General features: G+C 40.0%; 2 protein-coding genes across 3 annotated transcripts; both read left to right on the top strand.

Annotated features, from left to right (window-relative positions):
* Nucleotides 1-1,645: 1,645 nt before the first annotated feature.
* Nucleotides 1,646-14,017, top strand: LOC121945967 (matrilin-4-like). 2 transcript variants are annotated; one of them, XM_042490354.2, is made up of 14 exons: nucleotides 1,646-1,809; nucleotides 4,531-4,745; nucleotides 4,980-5,552; nucleotides 5,655-5,777; nucleotides 7,559-7,681; nucleotides 8,526-8,648; nucleotides 9,039-9,161; nucleotides 9,540-9,662; nucleotides 10,351-10,473; nucleotides 11,173-11,295; nucleotides 11,656-12,066; nucleotides 12,177-12,332; nucleotides 12,732-12,821; nucleotides 13,751-14,017. In XM_042490354.2, exons 2-14 carry the CDS (start codon nucleotides 4,619-4,621, stop codon nucleotides 13,804-13,806), a joined length of 2,274 nt encoding a protein of 757 aa, XP_042346288.2. In that variant the 5' UTR covers nucleotides 1,646-1,809; nucleotides 4,531-4,618; the 3' UTR covers nucleotides 13,807-14,017. The 2 variants fall into 2 exon arrangements, with proteins under 2 accessions (XP_042346288.2, XP_087940013.1); XM_088083887.1 differs by lacking the exon at nucleotides 12,732-12,821 and having other exon boundaries at nucleotides 13,757-14,017.
* Nucleotides 14,018-14,266: 249 nt separating this feature from the next.
* Nucleotides 14,267-24,905, top strand: LOC121946044 (uncharacterized). The gene is made up of 4 exons (XM_042490453.2): nucleotides 14,267-14,685; nucleotides 18,796-20,058; nucleotides 22,389-22,454; nucleotides 23,540-24,905. Exons 1-3 carry the CDS (start codon nucleotides 14,598-14,600, stop codon nucleotides 22,448-22,450), a joined length of 1,413 nt encoding a protein of 470 aa, XP_042346387.2. The 5' UTR covers nucleotides 14,267-14,597; the 3' UTR covers nucleotides 22,451-22,454; nucleotides 23,540-24,905.
* The last annotated feature ends 654 nt before the right edge of the window (nucleotides 24,906-25,559 follow it).

The following is a 25,559-nucleotide window of genomic DNA, read 5'->3' as shown; positions in this document are numbered from 1 at the left end:
ATAAGAACAAATCTGAGGAACTTATTCTTTACTTGAGTATTTTAATCTAATGCCACTTTCTACTCTACACGTCAGAGGAAAATATTGTGCTTTTTACTCCACCACTATTATTAGATAATTACTTAATAAATTATATGAAAGTGCAGCTAAAACAAGTAGACAATTAATTAATTGGCAACTATTTTTTTTTTTATCATTGTGTAAGTTGTTTTTTTCAGTTTCTCATATATACTGTATGTATGAGGACTTGCTGTTTTTCCTTTTTATTATCTGAATTGTTTTGATTTATGAAATGTATTTAAACCTTTGCACACAGCACAAAACCTGCCCTTATATAATGTTTAGGGGGCGTTACCTGTAACAGGTGACTCATGATCGAGTCAGATAAATCATTGAGCACACCTGGGTAAGAGCAGATTAGGGTGGTTAAGAGTGTTTGGTGCAGAGCATTTATATCTCTTATATATTTTCTTACCAGAAAATTAAGAGAAAATTGAGAATTTCAAGAGAATGTTTGCCTTTTTTGGATTCACCGAAAAAAACAGCGTTCTTCATGAAATCATAGTAACACATGGTGAGCCACTGATATACAAATGGTCATTTTGTGGCCAAAGTATTCCTTTAGGAGTACAATGTTTCTGATTGTTTCTGCTGGTGACACAGCTCAGAAAGGGCAGATGTGCCCCTGGAAACTATTGGTAAGAGCTGACACTGAATACAAGTGTTCATTGTGTGGCAGGCAGGTAACCCTGAGTGGTCAGAATCATGATGACTCTACTTACGAGGTCTTTCCATCAACTGCTGCTCAGATGGTGATGTGGAGAGTTTAACCAAGCATCAGTTGTTAAATAACAAAACACCCTTCCACAGTGGCTATGACCATAAAGACAGCAGGAGACAATATGAATGAACAGTATTTTCTCTACGAGGGAAGACTCTCAAGCTTTATACTAAAAGTTTATTCCGATTATTTAAATAAATGACTCACTGCTCACAACTTGTAGAAATAAGTAGACAAAATATATAACACTGTGATCTTTATTTAAGCCTTTACACCAAATAAAAAAACCCAAATTGTATTCAAAAAATGTTGTGCAAAGTCAAATGTCAAAGAAACAAAAATACACCCAACTGATTCCAAATCATTACATGATATAGATACCCTCAAGAATATGTAACTGATCCCTTAAATCCCCATTTTTCTTATTTTTTAAAATTCTTATTGCAATTTGTGTATTTTACACAGCACATTATACTTTCATTATTTTATGTTTTTTTTTACAAAGATGTGGGAATGATTTTTTTAAAAGTAGAAGTATGTTGTGAGATTGTTCATACAGGCAAAAGTGAAATCACTAAATTTAATACCTTTAAAGTCTCTTGACCGTAAAACATAATAGACAGGCTGCTCAAATGAGCTGTACACTTTTTGTAATTTAAGGACAAACTGATTAGTAATTTAAGGACAAACTAATCAGGAGCAAGGTTTGAGGGTGTAAAATTAAGAAGCCATCTGCTTGTAAAAGTATCCACAGAGTGACTCTTTTTTTCAACAGACTGAGCTGAGCAGGAGGCGTCTCTGTGGTCGGAGTCAGAGGGGGAGTAAATGGAGACACAGGGTGGATGGAGTTAAGGGGCAGAGCCATGCAAGTGGACAGACAGAAAAAGACAGAACTGGGATATATGCATGTTTACTGTCTGCAGATACTATCTACTAATCCTCCTGCTGGGGCTCCCCTCTTTACTCATTGTTAGGATTTATTAAGAAACTTTGACTGCTGGAGTTGAGGAGCTGGCTTTGATTACAGGGTGAGTAGTTTTTGATGTATTTTCCTGATAGCAGAAGCTGCTGGAGTGTTATAGGATCTATTTGCATACTTGGAATATCACTCTTTTTTCTTCTTCTTTTTTTTAGAATAATTTTTATTTTTTCTTAAATTTTAAAAAGAAAATAACATGGTTAAAGTGAGATCACCACCTGCGACCTGTATTCTGTTTACCTAAATTTGGACGATGTCGTAGTTTCCATCACCTGCATCCTGAAAAGCCATCAAAGGCAGGCAATGTGCAAAACAGAAGTCCCATAAAACACAGTCAAGTACAAGTTGTTTTTGTGTTTCATAGCAAACACACAGCCCTGGCTTTCATTCATAAGGAAATGTGAGAGGGATTGCTCTGTGACCAAATCCCACTATTTCAGTCACACATAGTTTATGAAATCACTTTAATAATATATTATTATTATATAATAGAAAATATAAAAGACATGTCTCCATGCTTTCTTTGCAACAGATGTATCCATATTTCCTACTTTGGAAAATGCCTTTCCTAAATGTCAAGTCAATTTTATTTTTATTGTCCAATAGCACAAATATGCCTTAGGGGATTTTACAATCTGTACAGCATACAACACTCTTTATCCTTCAACCGTCTATACAGATAAAGAAAAACTCTCTCCCAAAAACCTCTAACAGGAGATCCCTCTCCCAGGATGAACTGACGTGCAATAGCTGTTGTGTGTACTGAATAACCGGCACAATAATATTACAGTGCAGACAAAAAATTACCAAAAATATACACTGAATATGAAGAATATATACATATTACATCTTTCATCACATGAAAGTGAAGGACTTATGGAGAATGGGAACTTTTTAAACCTGGTCCTGTGATGCAGTATGGAGGTCTGTGGTATTTAAATAGGTGGCACATTTGTTATGTTTATGGATAATTGATGAAGACACCACTGTCAGATCCATGGCAGGAGACATCAAACAGATGTGAGGTCAGAGGTCGACATCTCTGTGGGATGCAACATAGTTATTTGACCCCTGCAGGTCTCAGGTCAGCTGTTAAATGCATGTCTGTGTGGGACTGGGTCAGTGTCATCACCCTGAACAGAGCTGATAGAGATGCTCAGAACTTCATCAAGAAATCCTGAAACTCTAACACCTTAAATGTTGTGTTACATCTAAGGTTTGTCCTATATGATCGATGCAACGTCACTCTGTCGTTGAATGTGGACATAACTGCTATTTCGACACTGGTCACAGTGTAGTGCAGCCTGAATATGGCAGGTAATGGATGACTCTCCTGGGGACTGGAGAGGGAAACAGACTGTGGTACTTTTCAGCCTCTCTTAAATCACTTCAAACCACATATGCAACAAAACATCCAACAGCTCATTCAAACAGAGTTTTGTTGACTTCTCGTGGTGGCAGATGGGAAAACCTGACACTCATGTGTAGCCCACACTCATTTAGAAACACAACCCCAAAATGAATGCAGCCATAAATTGATGTCATTATGACAATGCCGTTTCAAATGCGTTCTTTCCTGTGGTTTTCTAGAGCCTGTGCAGTGCTGTGTGCATTACTCTAAAATGTGAAATCTGAAGCTAAGGAGGTCAAATATGCAGGAGGTGAAAGTGCTGCCTATTTATATCGCTCCTCATCATTAACTTAACAAGTCACTAGTCACCTTATGGAAAAAGAGTCACTATATATGTTTCCTACAGCCAGGAGGTTATGCCGTCAGTCCTGCAGAGGCATATTTCACAAAATAATTAGCAGATATCATCGAAATTTGAAAGACAGCTTTTAAGAATAGCAAGAAGATTTTTTTTTTTTTGGTGGCTATTTGTACAACCAATTACATGCTTATTCATGAACTTTGTACCGTAATTTTCCTGGATTGCTGATTACCACAAAGGAATTTTCTCAATCAGCTTCTTAATATGAGTGTTATGGTTCTTCATGAGAGCATTTTTTTTTTTTTTTTTAAAGATTTGGTAATTTCAGATATTTCTGTATTTTGTGTTTTTGTCTGTCCTCGTCTCACCAGTTAAAAGTGGGCAGTTTGGAAAACAGGATGTCACACAGCCTATTTCCATAAACCAATCAGGATTTAGCAAATTCTGAATCAAAATGTCATCACAGGAGGTTTCCTTTATTTCCAAAACTAAAATGTAACCAAACCACAGCCATACTGTCCTGATATCGCATATCAGCCGAATTCATGTTAATAAACTAACTAATAAGTGATAACTAAGGATTTTTTTTCAGGCTTTCAACCTTAATTGTTGCTTATGAAGTAGAAAAAAAAATAACCACGTTTTCCAAGGTTATTAAAAGATTTTCCACAATTTTAGTTAAAATTTGGTGCATAAAATGTTTGGGATAAGCCAAAGGAGGAATCTGATAGCACTTCACAATGAGGTGTTGATCCAATTACATCATACATTTTAATGGCATAAATCAAACCATTGGTTATTTGTCTGATTCAAAGTCTTACAAAATTCATCCTTGTGCTAAACCTAGTGTTCTCAGACAGGGTTGAGGTCATGACCACCAACGACAGGACTGACTGTCATTGTGGATATTTCAATGTAGATGGGATCCAGGTGCAAATTAAAAATTTCCATTAAGAAAAATCCACGATAAAAATAGCAGATCATCTTGCTTTATTAAATTATCATCTTGCCTTATTGCCTCTGTTTTCCTTTGTCTCTGTCTTTACTCTTCCATGAAGGCTTGTTCTCTGCTCGCAGTGCATTGTGGGAGAGCCTCCATCAGTTCTTTCCTCTCTGTAAACGCTGCAGTCGTCACATCTTGTCAGAATGAGGTCTCTGGCCCTCGGCCTCTTCTGCCTGCTGTGCTGTAACGCAGTTCGACTGGACAGACGGCGTCCCAGACCCATCATGGCCAGAGGTCGAAATGAGACAACTGTCCACACCAAACCATTGGGTAAGTGATCATTTGGTGACAATTGCATTTTTGTTAAATAAAAACAATATGAGAATGTGTATGAAATGTAGTTTTCTGGACATTTTCCCCTGTTTTTTTTTTTTAAAGAAATCAAAGCAATTTTCCGAGATTTCAGAAGTTTGAATGCTCGTGAAAAGTGTCTGAATGCAGCACAAGAAAACTGATGTCGATCAAGATGTTAAAGGAGTAATCAGTGATCCATGTCTTTGACAGAGATCACCTGCAAAGCGATCCCGCTGGATTTCTTCTTTGTCATTGATAGCTCCAGAAGCATCCGCCCCAACGATTACGAGAAGGTCAAGACCTTCATCATCAACCTGCTGCAGTTCCTCGAGGTCGGCTCTGATGCCACCCGGGTCGGTCTTCTACAGTACGGCAGCGTGGTCCAGCCCGAGTTCTCCCTCAAGACCTACACCACCAAGGCTGAGGTGAAGCAGGCGGTGAGGAGCATGGAGCACCTCGCCACAGGGACAATGACCGGTCTGGCCATCCAGTACACCATGGAGACAGCCTTTACAGAGGAAGAAGGAGCACGACCAGCACACATGCACATCCCACGAATCGCCATGGTTGTGACTGACGGGCGGCCTCAGGACACGGTGGAGGAGGTTGCGGCTCAGGCAAGGGAGGCCGGCATCCAGATCTTTGCTATCGGTGTGGGCAGGGTGGACATGAACACTCTGAAGGCCATCGGGAGTGAGCCACACTCTGAGCATGTGCACCTGGTGGCCAACTTCAGCCAGATAGAGACCCTCATCTCGGTGTTCCAGTCCAAACTGTGTGGAGGTGATGAAGAGCAGCTATTTTTAATCCAATGTCATTTATGTATGTGTGTCTGCAGCCTTTGGTTTGAGTTTCTGTGCTGGTGTGTGTTCGTGCATGTGTTAGTTTCAGAGATGTGTGAGGAGGTGGACCATCAGTGCCAGCACATCTGTGTGAGCAGCCCTGCATCATACAGGTGCAAGTGCAGGAAAGGCTTCACCCTCAACCCCAACGGCAAGACATGCAAAGGTGAAGGCAGTCATTTTTCTCCTTATCTCATTTTCAGCTACAGTCTTTTTTCATTTGTACAGTTATTCATTGAGGCTGCCTAGAGCAACCAGTCTTCTTTGTCCTCAAATCAGCTTCATTTTCTGATAAGCAACATAAAGAGGATGACTAAAAGGGACTGCAAAATTACCAGCCTTAACTAGTGACCTTAACCCCTATCTCTTTGTTAGTGTGGGTTTTCTCTGTGTTCTCTGGCTTTTTCCCAACACACCAAATACTTGCAGGACTCAACTCATGACTCAAAATTGGGTCACAAATTTGATGACTTTAGACTTGACTGAAGAAAATTAAAAACAATTTGCAACTTGACCTACACTTTAACATCAATGACTCAGACTTCACCTAGACTTGAACCTTTTGGCTTTTGCACCTATACAGCAGGGTAGGTGCAGGAGGAGCAATGGATGGGTCCAACAAACCTCAGGCCTTTTTTTTTTTTTTTCACTTTACCATGTGTGTCCTTCCCCTAACTACATCACCTAAACCTAAACATCCGTGCCAGCATGTGTGTTTGTTGACAGTTGATGCCTGGTGATAGTTGTTGTGTGCTGTTGTAAATATAAGTAGCAGACACAGAGGGATACCTACAGCATAATACGTAGATGCGGAAGTCCACTACCTAGCAGGACTTGGGCTGAGAAGTTGGACTTATTGTTGGACTTATCAGTCTTGACTTGTGAGATAACTTGGGACATGAGTGCAAAGATTTAAATCTTGTGACTTGATCCCACCTCTGCAGATTTTAGGCTAATTGTTTATTGAAAATTGTGGGTCAGAGAGATGGTGGATGGTATTCTGTCGCTGTGATAGTCTGCCTGTCCAGGGTGTCCCCTCTCAGAGTTACTAGGATTGCAGCTTCAGTAAATGCAACCCTGAATAGGATAAGCTCTTAATATGTGAGTCTGCATGTCAGTTACTGTAACTAAACCTAACAAAAGTGTTACCTAGCTGGCTACACATGGATGTTTAATTCATTTAATCCATTCAAATGAAAATGTCTTATTCTGAGCATGCACGCATTCAGGTCTGGCTGTGTGTTGTGTTGTTTCCTTATACTCAGTCAATCAGTCAGTCATGTGAATAAAATCACCATCAATACTAAGCATACTAAACAACATTAACATAATATTTTTAGAGCATTTTTTCTACAATATTTTCTCTTAATGGACACAGGACCACCCAGAGGAAGGCATGAATACTGAAGACTTTTGGTAAATTAAACATGGCGTACTGTAATATTAACAGACCTCCATTGCAAATGTGAACCAGCATGATGTCCCTCCACCCACTGCTGGAAAACGTGCCTTTTGCTCCTCCAGTGGATGTTGTAAGGAAGTAAAAAATAGGGGAGATTTCCTGAAGGAAGTGTGCTTTTGCAATCGCCAGAGCAGTTGCTGAAGTGTGGAGATGTATCCAGGGTGTCATACTTCCACCAAATCAAAACAATCAGTCCAATGTTTGATCTGTCCTGTTTGGCTTCACTGATCTGCACCTGCATCAGAGTCTTTTTGAGAGTGGATTCAAATTACTGATGATTGAATTATTATTGTCTGTTTTTGTGTTCTTGTAGGTACTTTGTGTTGAGCTGAAAGACTTTATGCATACAGAAAACATGACTTTATGCTACATTCGGCTTTCTTTATGTTACCACAAATACTGATTAAAATCTCCTACTGTAATGAATTGCGATTTGTTATTAATGTTGACAATGCTATAATCTCTGTTCTGTTTATGTCCATCAGAGATTGATCACTGTGCTGATGGCACGCATGGCTGTGAACAGGAGTTTATGAGCATAGAGGACTCCTGTGTGTGTAAATGCAGAGAAGGTTACACCCTCAGGCCTGATGGGAAAACATGCAAAAGTGAGTGTCTATTGTGTTTTTCTACTTCTCCAGTGATTTTTGAAAAAATAAATACTTTTAGGTTTTCTTTTCATTTGTAAAGCAGGACTGATTTACAACATGTGTAATGCATACATACATATCTATTGTAGATGTATGTTTTGTAGATAGGATTTCTTCAAGATTGTCTCACCATATCATTTTTTACAACCTTTATTCATATTACGCTTTTCTAAACCAGAGTTACAAAGTGCTTCACAATACAATACCATACAATATAAGGAGACAAATTTAAACATTTTTACAGAAAATGCAATTATATATACATATCTATATGCATACATACACAAATATACTCACATACATACAGTACATATGCATGCACACATATACACATCCATCCATGCAGACATATACACATACATATACTACATACATATTTACACATATATATGCATACCCACACATATACACACATGTACCTATGCATATACATACATACACATTATTACATAGATGCATGCACAAACACACATGCAAATACACACACTCACATACATTTATGCATTGTCAACATGTGCCAAATGTGATTTGTTGATGATTTTTGGAAAGATATGCTTCAGATGATAGTGCAGAAGGGGCTGTATATGAAAAGTGGTTATGTTTTAATCATGGCTTCAAGTTCAAGGAGTTCATCATCTGCAGTAAACACACTCAATGAATTGTATAGAATCTTTTGATTTGATCTTTTGAATTCTTATGAACAAATGAAAATCTTCAGCAGAGTAGCAGAACTCAAAATGTACCTATGTTTTTTTATATGAAATTCCTCCTTAATCCTGCCTCAAATGACTATTTCCTGCAGAGATCAATCACTGTGCTGATGGGAAACATGGCTGTGAACAGGAGTTTATGAATACAGAAGATGCCTGTGTGTGTAAATGCAGGAAAGGCTACACACTCAGACCTGATGGGAAAACATGCAAGAGTAAGTGTCTGTTGCCTCTTTCCTTTTCTTGTTGTTATTTCAACAAAGAAGTAATGATCTTCTTTAAAACTAACAGTCAAACATGATTGCAGGCATTTTAAGTTAACTGTAGCACAAGCTGAAACTGAAAACAGTTAAACTGCATTTGATTTAAATTAACTTATCCATCTTTACTTTTGCTAATTTTAAAGTAATTTTCTTGTACTTTTTTTTCTAATGTTAAGCTATTTTTGGGGTTCATTTCTTCTGAAGTTGCTCATTGCCTTATTTCCATGTTTTTGAAAGAAATCATATCAAATTACTCAGGTTTTAAAGGGGTTAAGAGTATTTATTTTCTTGGTATTTACTCCACAATCCTGTCTGTACTGATTAACTGAATCATTCCCGTAGAGATAGACCACTGTGCTGATGGGAAACATGGCTGTGAACAGGACTTTATGAATACAGAAGATTCATGTGTGTGTAAATGCAGAGAGGGCTACATACTCAGATCTGATGGGAAAACATGCAAGAGTGAGTGTCCATCGCTTATTTCCTGTTAATGCTGTTATTCTGACAAAAGATTTTCTTTAAAAATTACCTCAAAACCTATTTCAATATAGCAGACATTTACTATGATGATTTACAATGATGTACATGTGTTGCTGTATGCATTAATGACCATTCATTTCTTCCAAGTAGTTTTTGGAACAGTCCAACATGACTGCAAGCATGTTTACTGTAGCACAATGAGGAAATTTATAATGAACCCTGATGTGATACATTTACTGCAATCACTGCTGGGGTTAAATACTTTCCATTGCTCAAACTGGGCAGCAGTTAAATGTGTTATTTTATTTTGTCAGTAATAACTCCCTAATCCAGTTTACATTAAAAGACTGTTTCCTGCAGAGATCGATCACTGTGCTGATGGGAAACATGGCTGTGAACAAGAGTTTATGAATACAGAAGATGCCTGTGTGTGTAAATGCAGGAAAGGCTACACACTCAGACCTGATGGGAAAACATGCAAGAGTAAGTGTCCATTGCTTCTTTACTTTTATTGCTCTTATTTCAAAGACAGAAATATTTTCTAAAAAATGCATTTCTTCAATAGTAAGTCATTTCTGTCATGATGTCTTTGTAATGCTATATACACTAATAACTGTTGATTTCCTCAAAACTGTTTTTAACATTCCAACGTGACTGCAGGCATGATAACTGCAGCACAAAAACGAAGCTGATAATCAACCCAGATGTAATATATTAGTAATATATTAGAAGTATAATCACCACTGGGGACAAAACTCTCCACGGGTATGGTTGGATTACTAAATGGGCCTACCAGGCACAGGCCCAGGGGCCCAAAGGTGGGGGCAAAATGTCTTGAGTTAACACATACTGACCAGAAAGAGACTCAAAATAAAACCACAAGGAGACACAAAAAGGTCAAAAAAGAAATGCAAAGAGACACCAACCAACCAAAAAAGACACAACATTTTCTCACAGAGACACAAAAATACCACAGGGACACAAACCACAAAAAGATGCATAGCCACAACAAAGACTTGAAATAACACGCTTCCATGTAGGAGAGTTGGTGGGGCCCATTCTCTCATAATCCGCCCATGTCCACTGGTCAGAAATAGTCAAAGAATATTATTTTATATTACCCAGTAATAATTCCCCAATCCAGTTTTGATAAACGGACTGTTTTCTGCAGAGATGGATCATTGTGCTGATGGGAAACACGGCTGTGAACAGGAGTTTATGAATACAGAAGATGCCTGTGTGTGTAAATGCAGGAAAGGCTTCAAACTCCGACCTGATGGAAAAACATGTCAAAGTGAGTCCGAGCTCTGTCATGGATATTTAGTGAACTGCAGCCAAAGAATATGACTTAAACACAGTGATTTGGCGTCTGAGTCATTTTAATGATTTTAATTCATATTAAACTGTATACGTGAAAAAAAAAAAAAAGATTTAAATGAAGTCTTAACCACTCATTTGACAGTATAAAAAAAGACATACTGGATATTTGTGTGTGGCAAAGTGAACAAAATTCAGAGTCTTTCATCAGCATATATTCAAATGTCGTTGCCTGTTTGTCCCCTGTTCCAGTATTTATATGTTACATCATTTTGGATGAAATTTGAACTAGTTATGAGGTCAGTGTTAATCCCAGTGCTCACAAAAATTCTATTTTCCCCTCCCCCCGGATTAAGGGGATATTCTGTGTTTATTTTTACCCCAATGAAGCATTCCTGTCCTCAGATAGTTATTAGTCTGTTAGTCGTGTTTGTAGCCTTCTCTTTTCTAAACTTCACTTTCATAATGATGATGCAGACGGAGGATTTACAGTTACAATAATGTGGGATTAAGACTACATTTTTGCATGATAACAATTTGCAAATTGAATGATGCTATGGGGGCTCCAACCCAGTGCCTTTCACAATATGTCATATGAATGACATATATTTTGGACACTTAAATGAGACACAGTCATGTCATACTAATCCTTGTTTCTGTGTAATTCTACTCACAGGTCTGGATCTGTGTCAGACAGTGGACCACAGCTGTGAACACGTGTGCGTCAGCACCACTGACTCCTACATTTGCAGATGTTTTGAAGGATTTATGTTAGCTGAAGATGGGAAAAGCTGCAAAAGTATGATCTCAAATTTCTTTGATATAAACCCACTCTTATAGGAATACATCATCCCCCAGATGTAGCAGTTACTCACACCATGCTATGTTGGATTTGTGAAGAAATCTTGCATGCCACCGATGAATGAAGAATCCAGAAATTGAAGATATGTTTGATGAATTGCAAACTTGTGCAGTATAATTCACGTTTCATTTATCAGTACTACGATCAGTACTACTTATGGATGTTTTCTTCGAAGCCAGACACCATTGGCAAAAACAATCATTTTACCTCACTGAACACAGAAGTCATTTTGGGGGTGAAGTGTTCCTTTAAGTAAAACTTTGTAAAACATGTACTTGGTGTCTTTTTTTCTGACAGAGCCAGAGTGCGGTGATGGAGTCATGGATCTGGTTTTCATAATTGATGGCTCTAAAAGTCTGGGCCCTGCCAACTTTGAACGAGTCAAGCAGTTTGTAAACAGCATTGTGGACTCGCTGGACATTTCCAGGACAGGGACACATGTTGGCCTCCTTCAGTACTCCACCAAGGTACGCACAGAGTTCACCCTGGGCCAGTACACCACTGTGCGGAGCATCAAACAGGCTGTGTCCCAGATGCAGTACATGGGGAGAGGCTCCATGACCGGCTCAGCCTTACGTCACATGTTTGAGTCCAGCTTTTCAGCCAAAGAAGGAGCCAGGCCGAACATCCCACGTGTCTGCATCGTGTTTACTGATGGAAGGTCGCAGGATGATGTGTCCGAATGGGCCGATAAAGCAAAGAACTCTGGTACACTTATTATCTTGCCTTGCCATTCAGATGCACTACAGTTTATTAATCAAATGAAGTTCATTCTGATTTGACTTTCCTGTCATTATTCTATTTTCTGTCATTTTCAGGGGTCACAATTTATGCCTTTGGTGTTGGCAAAGCCATTGAGCAGGAGCTGAGAGAAATAGCTTCAGAGCCTGATGAGAAGCACCTTTATTACGCCGAAAATTTTGAGAAAATGGGAGAAATTACAAAGAAGCTCAAGTCCAGGATGATATGTAAAGGTACTTTACACAATACTAAACCAGCAATTTGTCAAAAAAAGAGAAAAAGGCTTTAAACCACAAAACAGGGTGCCGAATATGTGTAGGAGTGTTTCAAGATCGCCAGTTTCTTGCATAAAAATGGTGCATCACTGCCACCTGCTGCTGCTATGAGGAGCACTGATTTCAACAGCTCTATACTTTTGCTCAGGCTATGCAATTATCACATAACTCACCAGTCATTTTTTCTGCACTCCCAGCATCTTTTACATTCTCTACAGGTAGTGACAGGAAGGGAAACCTTCAAGCAAAAGATTAGAGGAGATATAGGTGAGGGAAAGGGTAAGAGACAGAAGGTAAGGGGGAAAAAAGCACATGCAGGAGAGGGAAGATCTAATCTCATGTGTTCTTTCCCCACAGAAAAACCATCCAGTGAAATGTGCCAGTGTGAGAACGTGATAACATTTCAAAACCAGGTCACTGAAAAGCTGAAGCACCTGACGCAGAATAATATCCTTTTTTTTTTTAAAGATAACAGTACACTCCAAACTCAGACTAATATTCTGTGTTTTGTTGGTAATGTTGTGTGGATGTGTCTCTGTCAAAGGATCCTCTAGTGCAAATATTAATAGATAGCTATATGTGAGTTTAACTGATCAGCTAAACACAGGCTTTTAACTGATCTTGAACACAAATAGAATCCATGATGTCTTTTGTTTTAATAGTCTTAATTCTGACCCATGATGGACCAGGCAAGTCGGACACTTAAAAAACATCAAGGGTTTTTTAAGGTCCATGTCATACCTCAAACATGAAGATGTTTGACAGGGCAAAATAACGCAGCTCTTTCTAATGTCCTGTGAACTGAGGTTCAGGTAAATCCATAAATGGAGCTACAGATATTAGCACTGAACCTGACTAACTGACACAGAGATAAAAGAGGAAATATTTATATCTGTCTGGCCAGACAATGAACATAAAAGAGGGGACAAGGGAACGTACTATACATCATAATAAAGTGAAGGGATAACACTTCCTCCTAAACAGTGTCAAGCACAGACGAATAGTGCACCCCTGCTGTTTATGTTGAAGTGTTTTAAAAATGACAGTTTAACAAAAATGCATGTGGTTGGGATGACGCTTGGATTATACTGTATGAGTTGAGTGAGAGCTGGTAAATGGATGTTTTGATATAGTTTTGTTGTTGTTGAACGCGGACACCTATGACTTCATCATAATTCTTTTTTCACTAGAGGCATGCGAGAAAAACAAGTTTTCCTCCCGAATTCAGTGTTACATGGGACGAAAACTGATATACGAATAATCTTTTGTAGGGATAAAGTATTCCTTTCAGATAAGATCAACCTACGGGAAACAAATTTCTGAACTTGGCAGCTTGTGTTTTTAATTATATTGTCATCTTTCCTTTACATGCCCACTTGAAGCCATCTCAAAGAAGCTGGAGACCCTCGAGAACCAACTTGTGCTCAAATGAAAGGCTGAGATTTATAACCCTCAGTGTGGCATTCAAAGGATCCCTGTCATCCTGCTCTACAGGCTCCACTGAGACATATGCAATGCTTTCTACTGAAGCTATTTATATACTTTTTGTATACAAAACAATGTATTTTTGTCTGTAATATTTGTTACATAATGCCACATTAAATGAATAACTGTACAGTAAACTGACAAATAAACATTTTACACATCACATTTCTTGGTTTGTTTTATCAGGCTTTTTGATCACCAGAGAGGTAAGTCATTTAAGGAACATCCATGTTCAGTCAGTGATATACCTGCACACCGGTATAACTGCATACCTTCACTGAGTCTATTACTATAAAAATAGACCCCCTCTAAAGAAAAGCATACGTTGCACATGTGCTACCGTCAACCACCAGGAGGTGGATCTCCTTCAGATGGGACACTCCTATAAAGGGGAGGACACACACTTCATTCACACATGTTTGCCTCCCCTTCCTGTATGAATAGTGTGACTGTGAGCAGGAGGCAGCCAGGGAACACTCAGCAGTACCGCCTGCACTGCTCAGCTGCGTCCTCGCAACAGATCCGGAGCAGGAGGGCACCAGGCCATGCAGAAACACACAAAGAGACCAGGGGAGATAATGGTGCCCAGATACTCTTAGGAACTCAAGAGCTGCAGTGGTGCATGCTTTCACTGCCGCACAGTCTCTGTCTTTGCTAACAGAGAGCAGTGGGACTTGTAGTTGCTTTATATACCAAGTTCTAAGTTTTCTTTTTCATTTCAACTCTTTTTTCCCAAACATGGGGTGCTCTTCATCCAGTGCTCAGACTGTAGATCAAGAGAAAAGACCAGGTACAAAGCCAGAGGAGACCAATGGAGATACAGTTGGTAAGTAGTGATAACTAGAACTCAAATGTTTAAAAATCAAGCATGAAATGTGTTTTGTACATTTTCTCAGGATATGTGCAGTATAGTTGCTCTGAGTCACTTTGATTCAGTCAAGTCTTGCTGAGGGGTGTGTGACTGCTGCCGGCTGGTCTGGAACACCGTGTGCTTTCTCACTCCACTCTGCTGCACAGCATACTACACTGCCTCATGGAGGGAATTATTCATGTTTGCCCATTTCCTCAACAGAAGTGGTTGGCATTCATTATTAATTACCCATTTCTAGCTTGATGTCCATTGAAAGTGTGTTGACAGAAACTGTAGTGCATGAATTGCTGATGAAATGAGAACTGACTTGTGTGCTCATGTCTAAATCTCAACCTCATTCCACAAAGCTAATTGTGCATTTACACCTAGGTGAGCCTAGATTGGGAGAACTTCGTTCATATAACTCTTACAGAAGCACTGTGTGAAAGGCAGCTGGGAGTGTTTTACAGTCCATCTGTAGCCTGAGGCAAAGAGTGGTAACCTAACCCGTTTGCTGCCACTTTGCACCAGTCTGATTTGTGACTTTTAATGTTTTCTGCATGCAACAAAGAACGTCAACAAGAGCAAACTGTTCTGATCTACAGTGGTGCCTCCAGAAATTTCTCATAGGGGTGGTGAGAGGGGAGGGGGGGGGCTCACCAAAACCAAAAGCCAGAATTGAGTTTCAGGGATTCACCTATGCCACTTAAGGATAGAGGCTAGTTGGAACCTGCGTCAATATGGAGAGTTAAGGGATTGCATACTGATACATTTTGGTTCCTTATTTTATATTTTATGTTACAAATTATCTGGTGTGCCTAGACTTATAGCTGTACAGTTAACATTTTCCACAACAATTCTGTTTCAGTATATTATGTATCTTAAATGTAAGGTGATTTGTTGTCCTTGAAATATGCTGGATGTCATTTTTCTCAAGAGACACATATTTGAAGGAGAACATTGATTATAAAGAAGAAGGAAAAAAAAATCTGGGAAACGGGCTGACTGAAGTTTAGGAGTCTTTTGGACTGCATATTACAATCGGCTGAAACTTTTCCTGGTTCGAATTACTGCTTAGAGGGTTTTCCCCGGGAGCCAAAATATCTGCAGATATCTCAGAATAAAGCAGTTTCACATTACTAATCAGCGTTTTCCTGATGCTGCTGGTTGCAGATGGGCTTCTAACTACAGTGGCAAATGTGACAGCGCAAATGGTCCTATGTTTGATTGGTCCGTTCTGGGCTACTATAAAAACATGGTGGCCCTCATAAATGAGGACCCACTCCCTGTGTAGATATAAATGCCTCATTCTAACTTAACGAAAACACAACATTTCTTACTTTAAGGTGATTATACACTAAAGAAGACATACCTAATTGCTAATATATTTGTCCTAAATCCTACATGCTGAACCTTTAAGGTGAGAGTTCAAGGGTTCCCTGTGAAAATGGTCATGCCAGTTGTTCCCTCGCCAAAATTTAGCCGAACTTTGGAGCCATATTGAGCCCCATTTATGCCAAGATGGTTGATATAAATAGATGACTTAACTTCTCTAGTTCCACAAAATAAAAACTTAGCTTAAAAACATTAGTTACTGGCTTTAAAAAAAAGCTAGATACCTGCCTAAAACACAAGATACTGGCTTAAAAACACTAGATACCGGCTTAAAAAATTAGCACATCAAAGCCTATTGAAAACAGTCACATCACCTTCCTGTTATTTTTGTTGGGGGGACCAGCAATTGTATTATGGTGGCCATGCCCCCCCTCATGGGTACCTCTGGTGATCCAAATAAATGCACAACGTCTTGATGCCTCAAAAGATTACATACAAAGATTTTCTCAAAAAGTGAACTGCTTAGATTATCATCTGCATATGCAAGATAATTGTGTTTGAAATTCACACCAGGAATTTAAATCTCATTCAAACAATGCATGCTAAATTGCAAAGGAGCAAGAGAAGAGGACGCTGATGCCTTTTAGAAAAGAATCCTAATGTTTTGCTTCTCTGAAATTCCTCTGCATGGGATTTTTGCACATGCAGTGATGATCTGTGGGTGATAGTCTTTGTTTTTTTGGCTTTGCATGTGGACTCTATGTTCAAGCCTGTGCAGACGCCCACTGAGAGGCCTGACAGACCGTGATTGTCTATTCAACCTACTGGTACATGGCTATGTCATGGTACAGCTGCATGTACAGTATGTTCTCACTCCATCTACCCACATAAACATGACAGCCACTGTCCTTGTTAGAAGATGTTTCTTTTTTTTGCATTGGATTGCTCTAGCTCAATAAAGTTATTTGATTTGAATAAGGAAAAGATGGTAGTTTTGAGGAAAGTGAGCCACTAACCAAAGCCTAGGCAAGTGTTACATTACACCTGGCATAGTTGCTCTGTATTCATGTAGAGCATTTCCATCTTTCATTATGTCACATTATGATGTTTGTGTCAGGGCATTGTCCTTCCAGCCAGCCAGCTTTGGTCACCTGGAGAAGCTCGGCTCCCTTTCCAGGCTCTTACATCACCCCAACAAGAGAACCACTTATTGTGCTCTTTGCCTAGGCAAGCCTTTCTAAATGTGGCCGAATGGGTGGAGATTTAAATCTTACAGTGTACAGTCTGTCTAACAAACCAGCTGTATGCCATCCAAGCCACCACTGGTCCCATCCCCTGTCCGGGCCCCTCGTCTGTTCCCCCCTCCCTCCCCTTGCTGTGCTCTTGGCCAGCCATGGCACTGTCTGTTTTGACTGGGATCTCTGTCATCTTTGGCTGCTAAATCATGTTGACACACGGGTCATCCATGCCTGGAGAGGCTGTCTCTGTCTCGGCCCAAACAGACTTTTAAACACCAGTTCTGACCTGCTGGGCTTTGTATTCTCAGTGGGAGCTGGTGTGTGAGGTGGATCTCTGCTTAAACAACTTGACACTGATTGAGCACATTTTTGAAATCTAAAAGTGAACATGTTAAGTCCAAAGACATTATAAAGACTTAAAGGTGGTAAAAACACCTATCTGAAAACTAATTTGGTTTTGCAATTGTAAACTCAAATTATTAAATAATACACTTCACACAAACACTCTTCCGTGTTGCGTGCTCTTTCACTGGCTCAATTTCATTCGACTTGCCAGGCCGTCACATTCCCTTCCACCCATCACTCTCGCCTCTTTTTACCACTTCTGACGGACAAATAAAATCAGGAAGCTGCAACGTCCAAACTATCCACCCGCTCCCCATTCAGCTCTCTGAACCCTTCTGTTTTGCCTAATTTGTGAACAAAGTCCAGCCGGTGTTTTTGTAAAGAACTTAGCTGCAAAATTCGTTTGGGGGAAGATGTGACACTGTAACTGATTCCTGTAACTGAGACGTGCGTTGCAGTTCCTGACATTTAAGTATCCAAGCCCACTATTGTTCCTCATCTACTGTATTTTCTCACCCAAGGGCTGATTGCTTGTTCACACAGTTTTTAGAGGAGGGGTCAGGGAATGAGAATAAAGGTAGGGTGTTTCTCTAAAGGCAGCAAAGTTAACATCACGTGTATTCATTTCCTTTAAGAGTGACTTGCGTGTCCTCTGGGCTTTAGACAAGCACAGGCTTCAATAAATCACATTTCCAGCTACGGAAATGAAAAGATGTTCTCTCTAGCACGCAGTCTGTGTGCCTTATTTCTGTATTTCCCATCTCTTGCCTTCCACGGTGAGTCAACCTAAACCAGTTTTTAAATAAATAGGCTTTATGTATTTGAGAAAAGACATACAGGAACATGCGTAACACTCTGCACTATAGGAGCTGATTCTTGGTTTAATGTGGAAGTTCGGATGCATTTTTATGATTGTTGATAAGAGTGTTGTCATGACAAATGTGGTAATTTATTAACAAAGCCATTCAATGCATGGATTAACTCAAGGACCCCCCAAGAAGTTTCAAGCTCAATCAAATGAGGAATCTTTTTGAAATTGTATTTGTTGCTTAGTGTTGTCATGTAGTTCCTGTTACAGATTAACGAGAGCTGAAAGGACTGATAAGTGTCGCATGCTTTCCAGTCGTAAATCCTAATCAAGCTTCTCTTGTCATTCCTGTATTGACAGCAGTCAGAAATGGCATCATCCCCGAAGATGCACAAACCATCGAGGACCAGATGCAGCTGCCTGTGCAGACTGCCTTGCCGGATGATCTACAACCAAGAGCCGATGATGAGGCGGAGGCCGTGTTAGTGGCCCTGGAGGCCCAGGAGGATCTTGGCTCTGGGGAGGACCTCCTGTCTGCTCCTGAGCCTCAGCCTGAACCTGTTGCCCCTGCAGAGCCAGCTCCAGAGGCTGCTGCTCCAGCTGAAGCCCCCGCTGAACCTGAGGCTGCTGTAGTGGCAGTAGAGACATCGCCCCCTGTGGAGGAAGCTGCCCCTGTAGAAACTGTAGTCGCTGAGGCTGCTCCTGCTGAATCTGTTGTAGCTATGCAGGCAGAGGCCCCTGCTGTTGTAGAAGAGGTGACCGCTGAGCCAGCCAAGGCCTCTCCTGAAGTTTCCACCCCTGCTGCTGAACCTGTTGTATCGGAGCCAGCAGAGGCCCCAGTGATTGTGGAAGAGGCAGCAGCTGTAGTGGCTGAGACCCCTGCTGAAGTTGCTGCTCCTGTGGTGGCAGAGGCCCCTGCTGAGGTTGCTGCTCCTGTGGTGGCAGAGGCCCCTGCTGAGGTTGCTGCTCCTGTGGTGGCAGAGGCCCCTGCTGAAGTTGCTGCTCCTGTGGTGGCAGAGGCCCCTGCTGAAGTTGCTGCTCCTGTGGCAACAGAGGCCCCAACTGACAATGCTGCACCAGTTAGTGCCTCAACAGCACCATGTGAATCCTCTGAAGCAGGAGAAGCTTTAGCACCAATTGCAGCTTCAGCAACAAGTGAGCTTGTGGCGTCAGAGGCTGCGGCGTCAGAAGCTGCGGCACCAGAGGCTGCTGCACCAGAGGCTGCGGCGCCAGCAGCTGCGGAGCCAGAGGCTGCAGCTCCAGCTGAAGTTGTAGTTCCAGAGGAGGCTTCAGCACCAAGTGAAGTCTCTGCACTAGCTGAACCCCAAGCCCCTGTAGAGGCACTACAGTCACTAATAGATGCAAAGATTGCTGCAGCAACTGTTCCAGAGATGCCTCCGTTAACTCCAGTCGTTGTTGAGGCCCAAGCTGCACCTCAGCCTGCTGTTGAGGAGGCAGCTGCACCTGCTGTGCCAGTCCAGGAGGCAATAGTTCCAGCGTCTATACCAGAAGCAGCCCCAGCAGCGACTGTGACCTCAGAGTCTGTGGCAGAAAGTGCAGCCCAGGTACAGGCCACACTGGCTGAAGCACCCTTAGCTGCGGCCCCTGAGCTCTCGCCTGAAGGTATGAAACTTTGACTATCTCATCAATATTTCATTCTGTCATTTTCTAACAGTTATTGACAGATTCCCGCTGGGGTTTGGGCGGAATTTAATATTTAACACCTTCATACCTTTCTGTAATTTCAAAGGAACATAGGGTATATGAAGATATAAGTGTGTGGAAAACCACCCAAAATAAAACTCACCCAAACCATCTTGGTTACTCTTGCTAGTAATCTAGTTAGTTAGTCCACTATTCCAACAATCACCACTTCTGGTTTGGTCAAAATAAATCTTAAATTCACAGATGGCTATTTACAGTCCTGTAAGTTCTCCCTCCACCGCTAGCTGCCATGGTGTCTTCCAGTTCAGCTGCCCGTACCACCAGTAGAGACTAGAGACTGAGGTCTGGTGGTGCGTGCTGTGCACTACATACACTGAGTTTAATAGAAAGAGGAGTGTCTGTATTTATGACGGTATTGAAAAACACACCTCAAGGATTTCTAAATACCCCGGTGTACCAAAATATTGTGATACCAACCAAGCCTCTTTTCCCGCAACAGAATCTAGCAATTCTAGCAATTAAAGCAGGTTTCATTTGTATTGACACATTGACACATTGCAATGAGGCACGGGCAAGTTTGCTCTCTGATTATTAATGGCTGAAGGATGACAACAATAGGATTCCAGTAAAAGATGGCTGCCATTGTTTAAGGTAGTTGTCTTGAAGGCAGTTTACAGCTCAGTGAATCACGTGACAACCAGTAAACAGAAATGTCTCCTGACAAACCCGTCATGCTGACTTTGACATTAAGGCGTCATACCATGTTTTAACCTGCTCGATAAGGCATGATGCACCAATACTGACGGATTGGAGAACTGACAATTTTTTGGGTGGAGGTCAAACAGTGCAGCGTTGCCACTCGCTGAAACAACTGCAAAATCTATGCAAACATGCATTAGGCACTAAACATGTGCAAACAAGCAGAAAGAAGTGAAGAAAAACTCAGCAATGTGCACTTACGAAGATAAGATTTTGTTTGCATCCAGGTAAACAATTAATAATCCAGGCAGTCTATCTTCTTCTTGCACATAAGCTCAAAGTTAGATCATTTTACAACATCACCCCCTCGAAGGTGCTGCCACTGGTAACTAAACACGTATCCAACACACACATGCTTAGCAACGCCAAACGTTCAGCTCCCGTGATAAACAATCCTTCACATAGGTTCCTGTGTGCACTCCTGTGATTGGTTGGAGCTGACAGGATGAACAGGATATTGTTGTGCCGTGAGGCTGAACAGATAATGCAGTGTGAGAAATAGAAAGCAGCCACACACTCTCGGAGAAATGAAGGCCTGTCTTGAGTGTGTTGATTATAACAGATGCATGTTGTCAGCACAACAGATCCAGTCACGCAACTCTCACTCATTGTACTCTATTGTGAACTGACTACAGAATAATCATGCCCTGCTGCTTCGAATTACATAAGACAATGCAAATGCCCTACAAGCCTGACTGCATTCCAATCTTCATTCAAAATGATGAGAGGGAACTGTTTTCAGGGCTCATTTTAAGAGAATTTAAGTCCGTCCTCACGGGTTTGTGATCACTCTGGATGAATCAGATCCTCATTCACTTTTACACCTTTACAACTGTTAAATTACATTTTGAGTATATTGCAGTAAAGCCATTTGTTCTATGAGACAGATACAAAGCAGCACTATTTTACCTACTTGGCCATAATAACAATATAATTTTACAACTTTCTAATACAAAGCACATGTACACACTATGTACAATCATTGCCTTTATTGGGAAAGTAATGACCACTGAAACAATTTTTAAAATCAGCATGCCATTTGTCAAGTCTGTACTCTACATATTAACCCATTAAATGCGCAGTACCTGCAGTGGTCAGTAACCTTGTGTAAAAGGCAGAGCTTGTGGTTTTCACTTCAGCCAGCACCCCAGTCTTTACTCTCAGAGAACATGGTGTACTTTTAGGGAAGAGACGCCCCTCCAGGCAGCACGTGTAGAATACTGGTCTGGTGTGAAAGACATATTGCATAACATTTATGAGACTTTCTCTCTGGAGGCTATGCTGTGTGCATGCCAGACCAATTACCATAGAGTGTAGTGTGTGTGCACTCAAAAGCCAGGTAAATCACTAGTAAACCAGTTCAACAGAACCAGATGGTGCTGAGGAGTGTGTGCTCTTCACTTCTCCTCTACAGAGCAAGGTGTTACAGTAATGTGTTAAACAACCTTAAAGTTTCCTCAGCATGAAAGACTGTATTGTGGCTTGTATTGTATTATGCACTAATTTCCTCTTAATGTGTGTGTTTGCAGGGGTGGCTGCAACTGAGGCCCCTCAGGAGACAGAGAGTGAGAAAGCCAAAAAGGAAGATTGAGTCGGTAAGAGCGCGACCACAAACCATACGCTACTTAAACCCAGTGCAAACACTGCAGGATCATCTTAGTATCCTGTATACTATATACAGTATACTCCTATGAAAAGTCCATTAAACAACATCTAGATCTAGAGTGGGTGATGTTGCCAGTGATGTCACCTACTGATTAATTAAAGATTTGAATAGCAATAGTGTGAATGGTGGATCAGAAAATGCATTTCCTGCAGAAAATGTGTGCGAACGTTGAAATCTGAAATGAATTCAAAAGCATTGCTGAAAATGCAGAAATGTAAAACGAATGGCCTGAAAGATCAGAAAATCGGGCAGAGATGGAAGCTGAAGTGCATTACCTATATTAGCTCAGAGCTGAAATACATTGCCACAAAAGCTAGAAGCTGAACTACAACTGTCAAAGGTCAACGGCTGAAAGAACAATTGCTTCATACTTTAAAAAAGCATAAAAGTAGAAAACAAGCTATAATGTTCTTAAAGAGCTAAATGTTTTGACATTTACATGGTTTCTCTAGCTCAAACTGTGCAGAAGTAGTAGTTGATCGAAAAATGTAGGGGAGAAGTATAATAACTATGTGACCTGTCTAAAGATTAGTCTGAAATTCTGCCAATCAATACTTTTGATAACAAAGTGGAGTAGAAAGAGGATTTAAGATTTTTTTTAAATCACTGCAAGTATGAATCTGAAAAAGCTTTACATTTAATTATTACCATGTAGGGGCTTTTATTGTGAAAATCCAGCTTCATCTGGAACCCCAGGTAAAATAAAAACATAATTTATTGACTTTTATTTTGAAAATACAGCCTCAGCAGGGCCCCAGTAAAATCCTCTTACCATCCAAGTGCTTATTTTGAAAACCAGTCTTGTCCAGGGTCCCTATGTCCAGGGTTTTTTTTTTTAAAAAAGAAAATTAAATGAAAAATAAAAATGGGTGCACTGAGTTCAGACTTTGATACAAAGAAATTGAGAAAAGTTGAACATTGTAATATGATGTTAACACTGAATATGAATAGTGGACGTACAGTATATGCCACATATATGCCTCTTGTCTCACTCTATCCTTTGTCTTCTTTCAGATACACCAAAATAACAAACCCCAAAGCTACCACTGTTTGGCAACTGGAAGGAAAACAGGACAAAGCAATAAACGCTACATTTTCAGTATTTTCATCAGCGCTGACCAAACTGTCCCCCAGATACATTAATATGCATGGTGCCTTAATAACATGCCGTTTAGGAAGTATCAGGCCTCCATTTGTAAATATAAACCTTTTTATAAGTTTTTTTTCTTTTTACTGAGACCTTAAGTGCCTCAACATGCAGGCCTATGCAAAGGAAAAATTGTAAAAACACACCGGGACGGGTTAGAGACAAGAGGGTGCACTACTCTGTGAAATCTGTGAACTCTTGTGACAGTGCGATGAACTACGAGAGGAGAGGACACTTTCCAAGTAAATCCTTATTACTATTTAAAATAGCTGCTTCTGAGGAATACAAGCCAAATGCAACTGTGAATAAAATGATGCAGAGTTTGAGTTGACAGAATCACCAAATTGAGTGGATGAACAACACACTGACTAGGTTTAAACTGCCAGTTAAATTTTTATCACTGATAGAAAACTGATTTTAAATGATCACATTTTCACAGGTTGGAGTTTTGGGTGTTATGAAGTCTAAATTTTGCCATAAATCCACTTTTTTGTTTGGTGTTTTCATGTTATTTAACTGCAGCCTTTCTAATAAAGTTCACTTAATAGGAATGACATTACTAAATGTTGATAACAGAGTGCACAGTGTAATACTGATAAGCTCTACTGTAAGTCAAATCCATGTTTCCTTCAATTTTATTCCTCTATCACTTTATTGGTTTCAGTTGGAAAATCCTGATTAAAATTTGTTTTGGGTAGGGAAGAAAAATGCATGCAGATGATCAGATGCGTATGCACAAGATTAGTTATGACATTATGAATCATTGCCAGGTTGAGGATGCAGAAGATTCAGGTACTATTATTTCATCTTGCTATTCCATGAAGCCCTTTTGTGCAGCCGCAATGTCTGGAGGATGTTTATAAAATTCTCCTTCTAAAAATAAGTGCGTTTCCAACCATACACTTAAAGGCCTCATGGGGCCTGGCAACGCTGATGTCATATGCACATTGGTTTTGTTTTGAGTGCATTACAAACAGTACATGTGTAGCACAGTAAGAAATCACCTAGGACATGATTTATAAATTATCAGTAGCTCATGCTGTGCTAAAAAGTGTAAAGTTCTGAGAAAATGTTTCAATTGTATAAGATGTGATGGATGTTGTGGGAACAAAACTTGTTTTGATGTCTGATGTCTTCTTTCATATGTTTGTTTCTCTGTAATATATTCCTTTTCTGAGCCTTCTCTATGATTCTGCTAACCTAGTGTACAGAATAAAGTTTCACTCACTAATACATGTGCTCTTTTTAATGAAATTGAATTGTTTTTTAGTATATAGCAACCTCCATGTTTCTAATAACTCAATAAATGTTTCGTATTTAACCCTTTGAAACCTGAACAAATTGGTTCGATTGCTTTCAAAATTCAAAACTATTGGGGATAAGGCAATGAGCAACGTAACAAGACATTGCTCAGAAAAGGGCAATAAATTAATAATAAAAATAGCATATTACCTGAGGCAAAAAAATAAAAAGTAGTATGAAACGATCAAAAGACTATAAAAAGGTGGTAAAAACTGAAAAATACAGCCCAAACATTTTTTCTCTACCACACTTTTAAATATAGAATTATAATGAATATAAATATATTTTCAGAACGTTTTACCCTAGTCTTTTTTAAAATTTCACTTTTAAAAAAAGCACCTTTTGCTTTTGTAATTTGTCAATTTGTGTTTTCGAAAGAAATGAAAACAATTCGCTCAGGTTTCAAAGGGTTAAAAAAGCATGCATAAATCACTCTTAGATACATATCATAATCCATAAGAACAAGACGGACCTTTTTTAAAGAGTTATTTTGCTCATAACTTTTTTACAGTGAGATTTAAACACAACAAGGGCTGCAACTGTCAATCACTTTCATTATCTGTTAATCTGTTGGTTATCTTCTTG

Source organism: Plectropomus leopardus, chromosome 11 (genome assembly GCF_026936395.1).
Source record: "Plectropomus leopardus strain MGB_pleo_1.0 chromosome 11, ASM2693639v1, whole genome shotgun sequence".
Taxonomy (NCBI): Eukaryota; Metazoa; Chordata; class Actinopteri; order Perciformes; family Serranidae; genus Plectropomus; species Plectropomus leopardus.
This window is presented reverse-complemented; position numbering and strand designations above follow the sequence as displayed.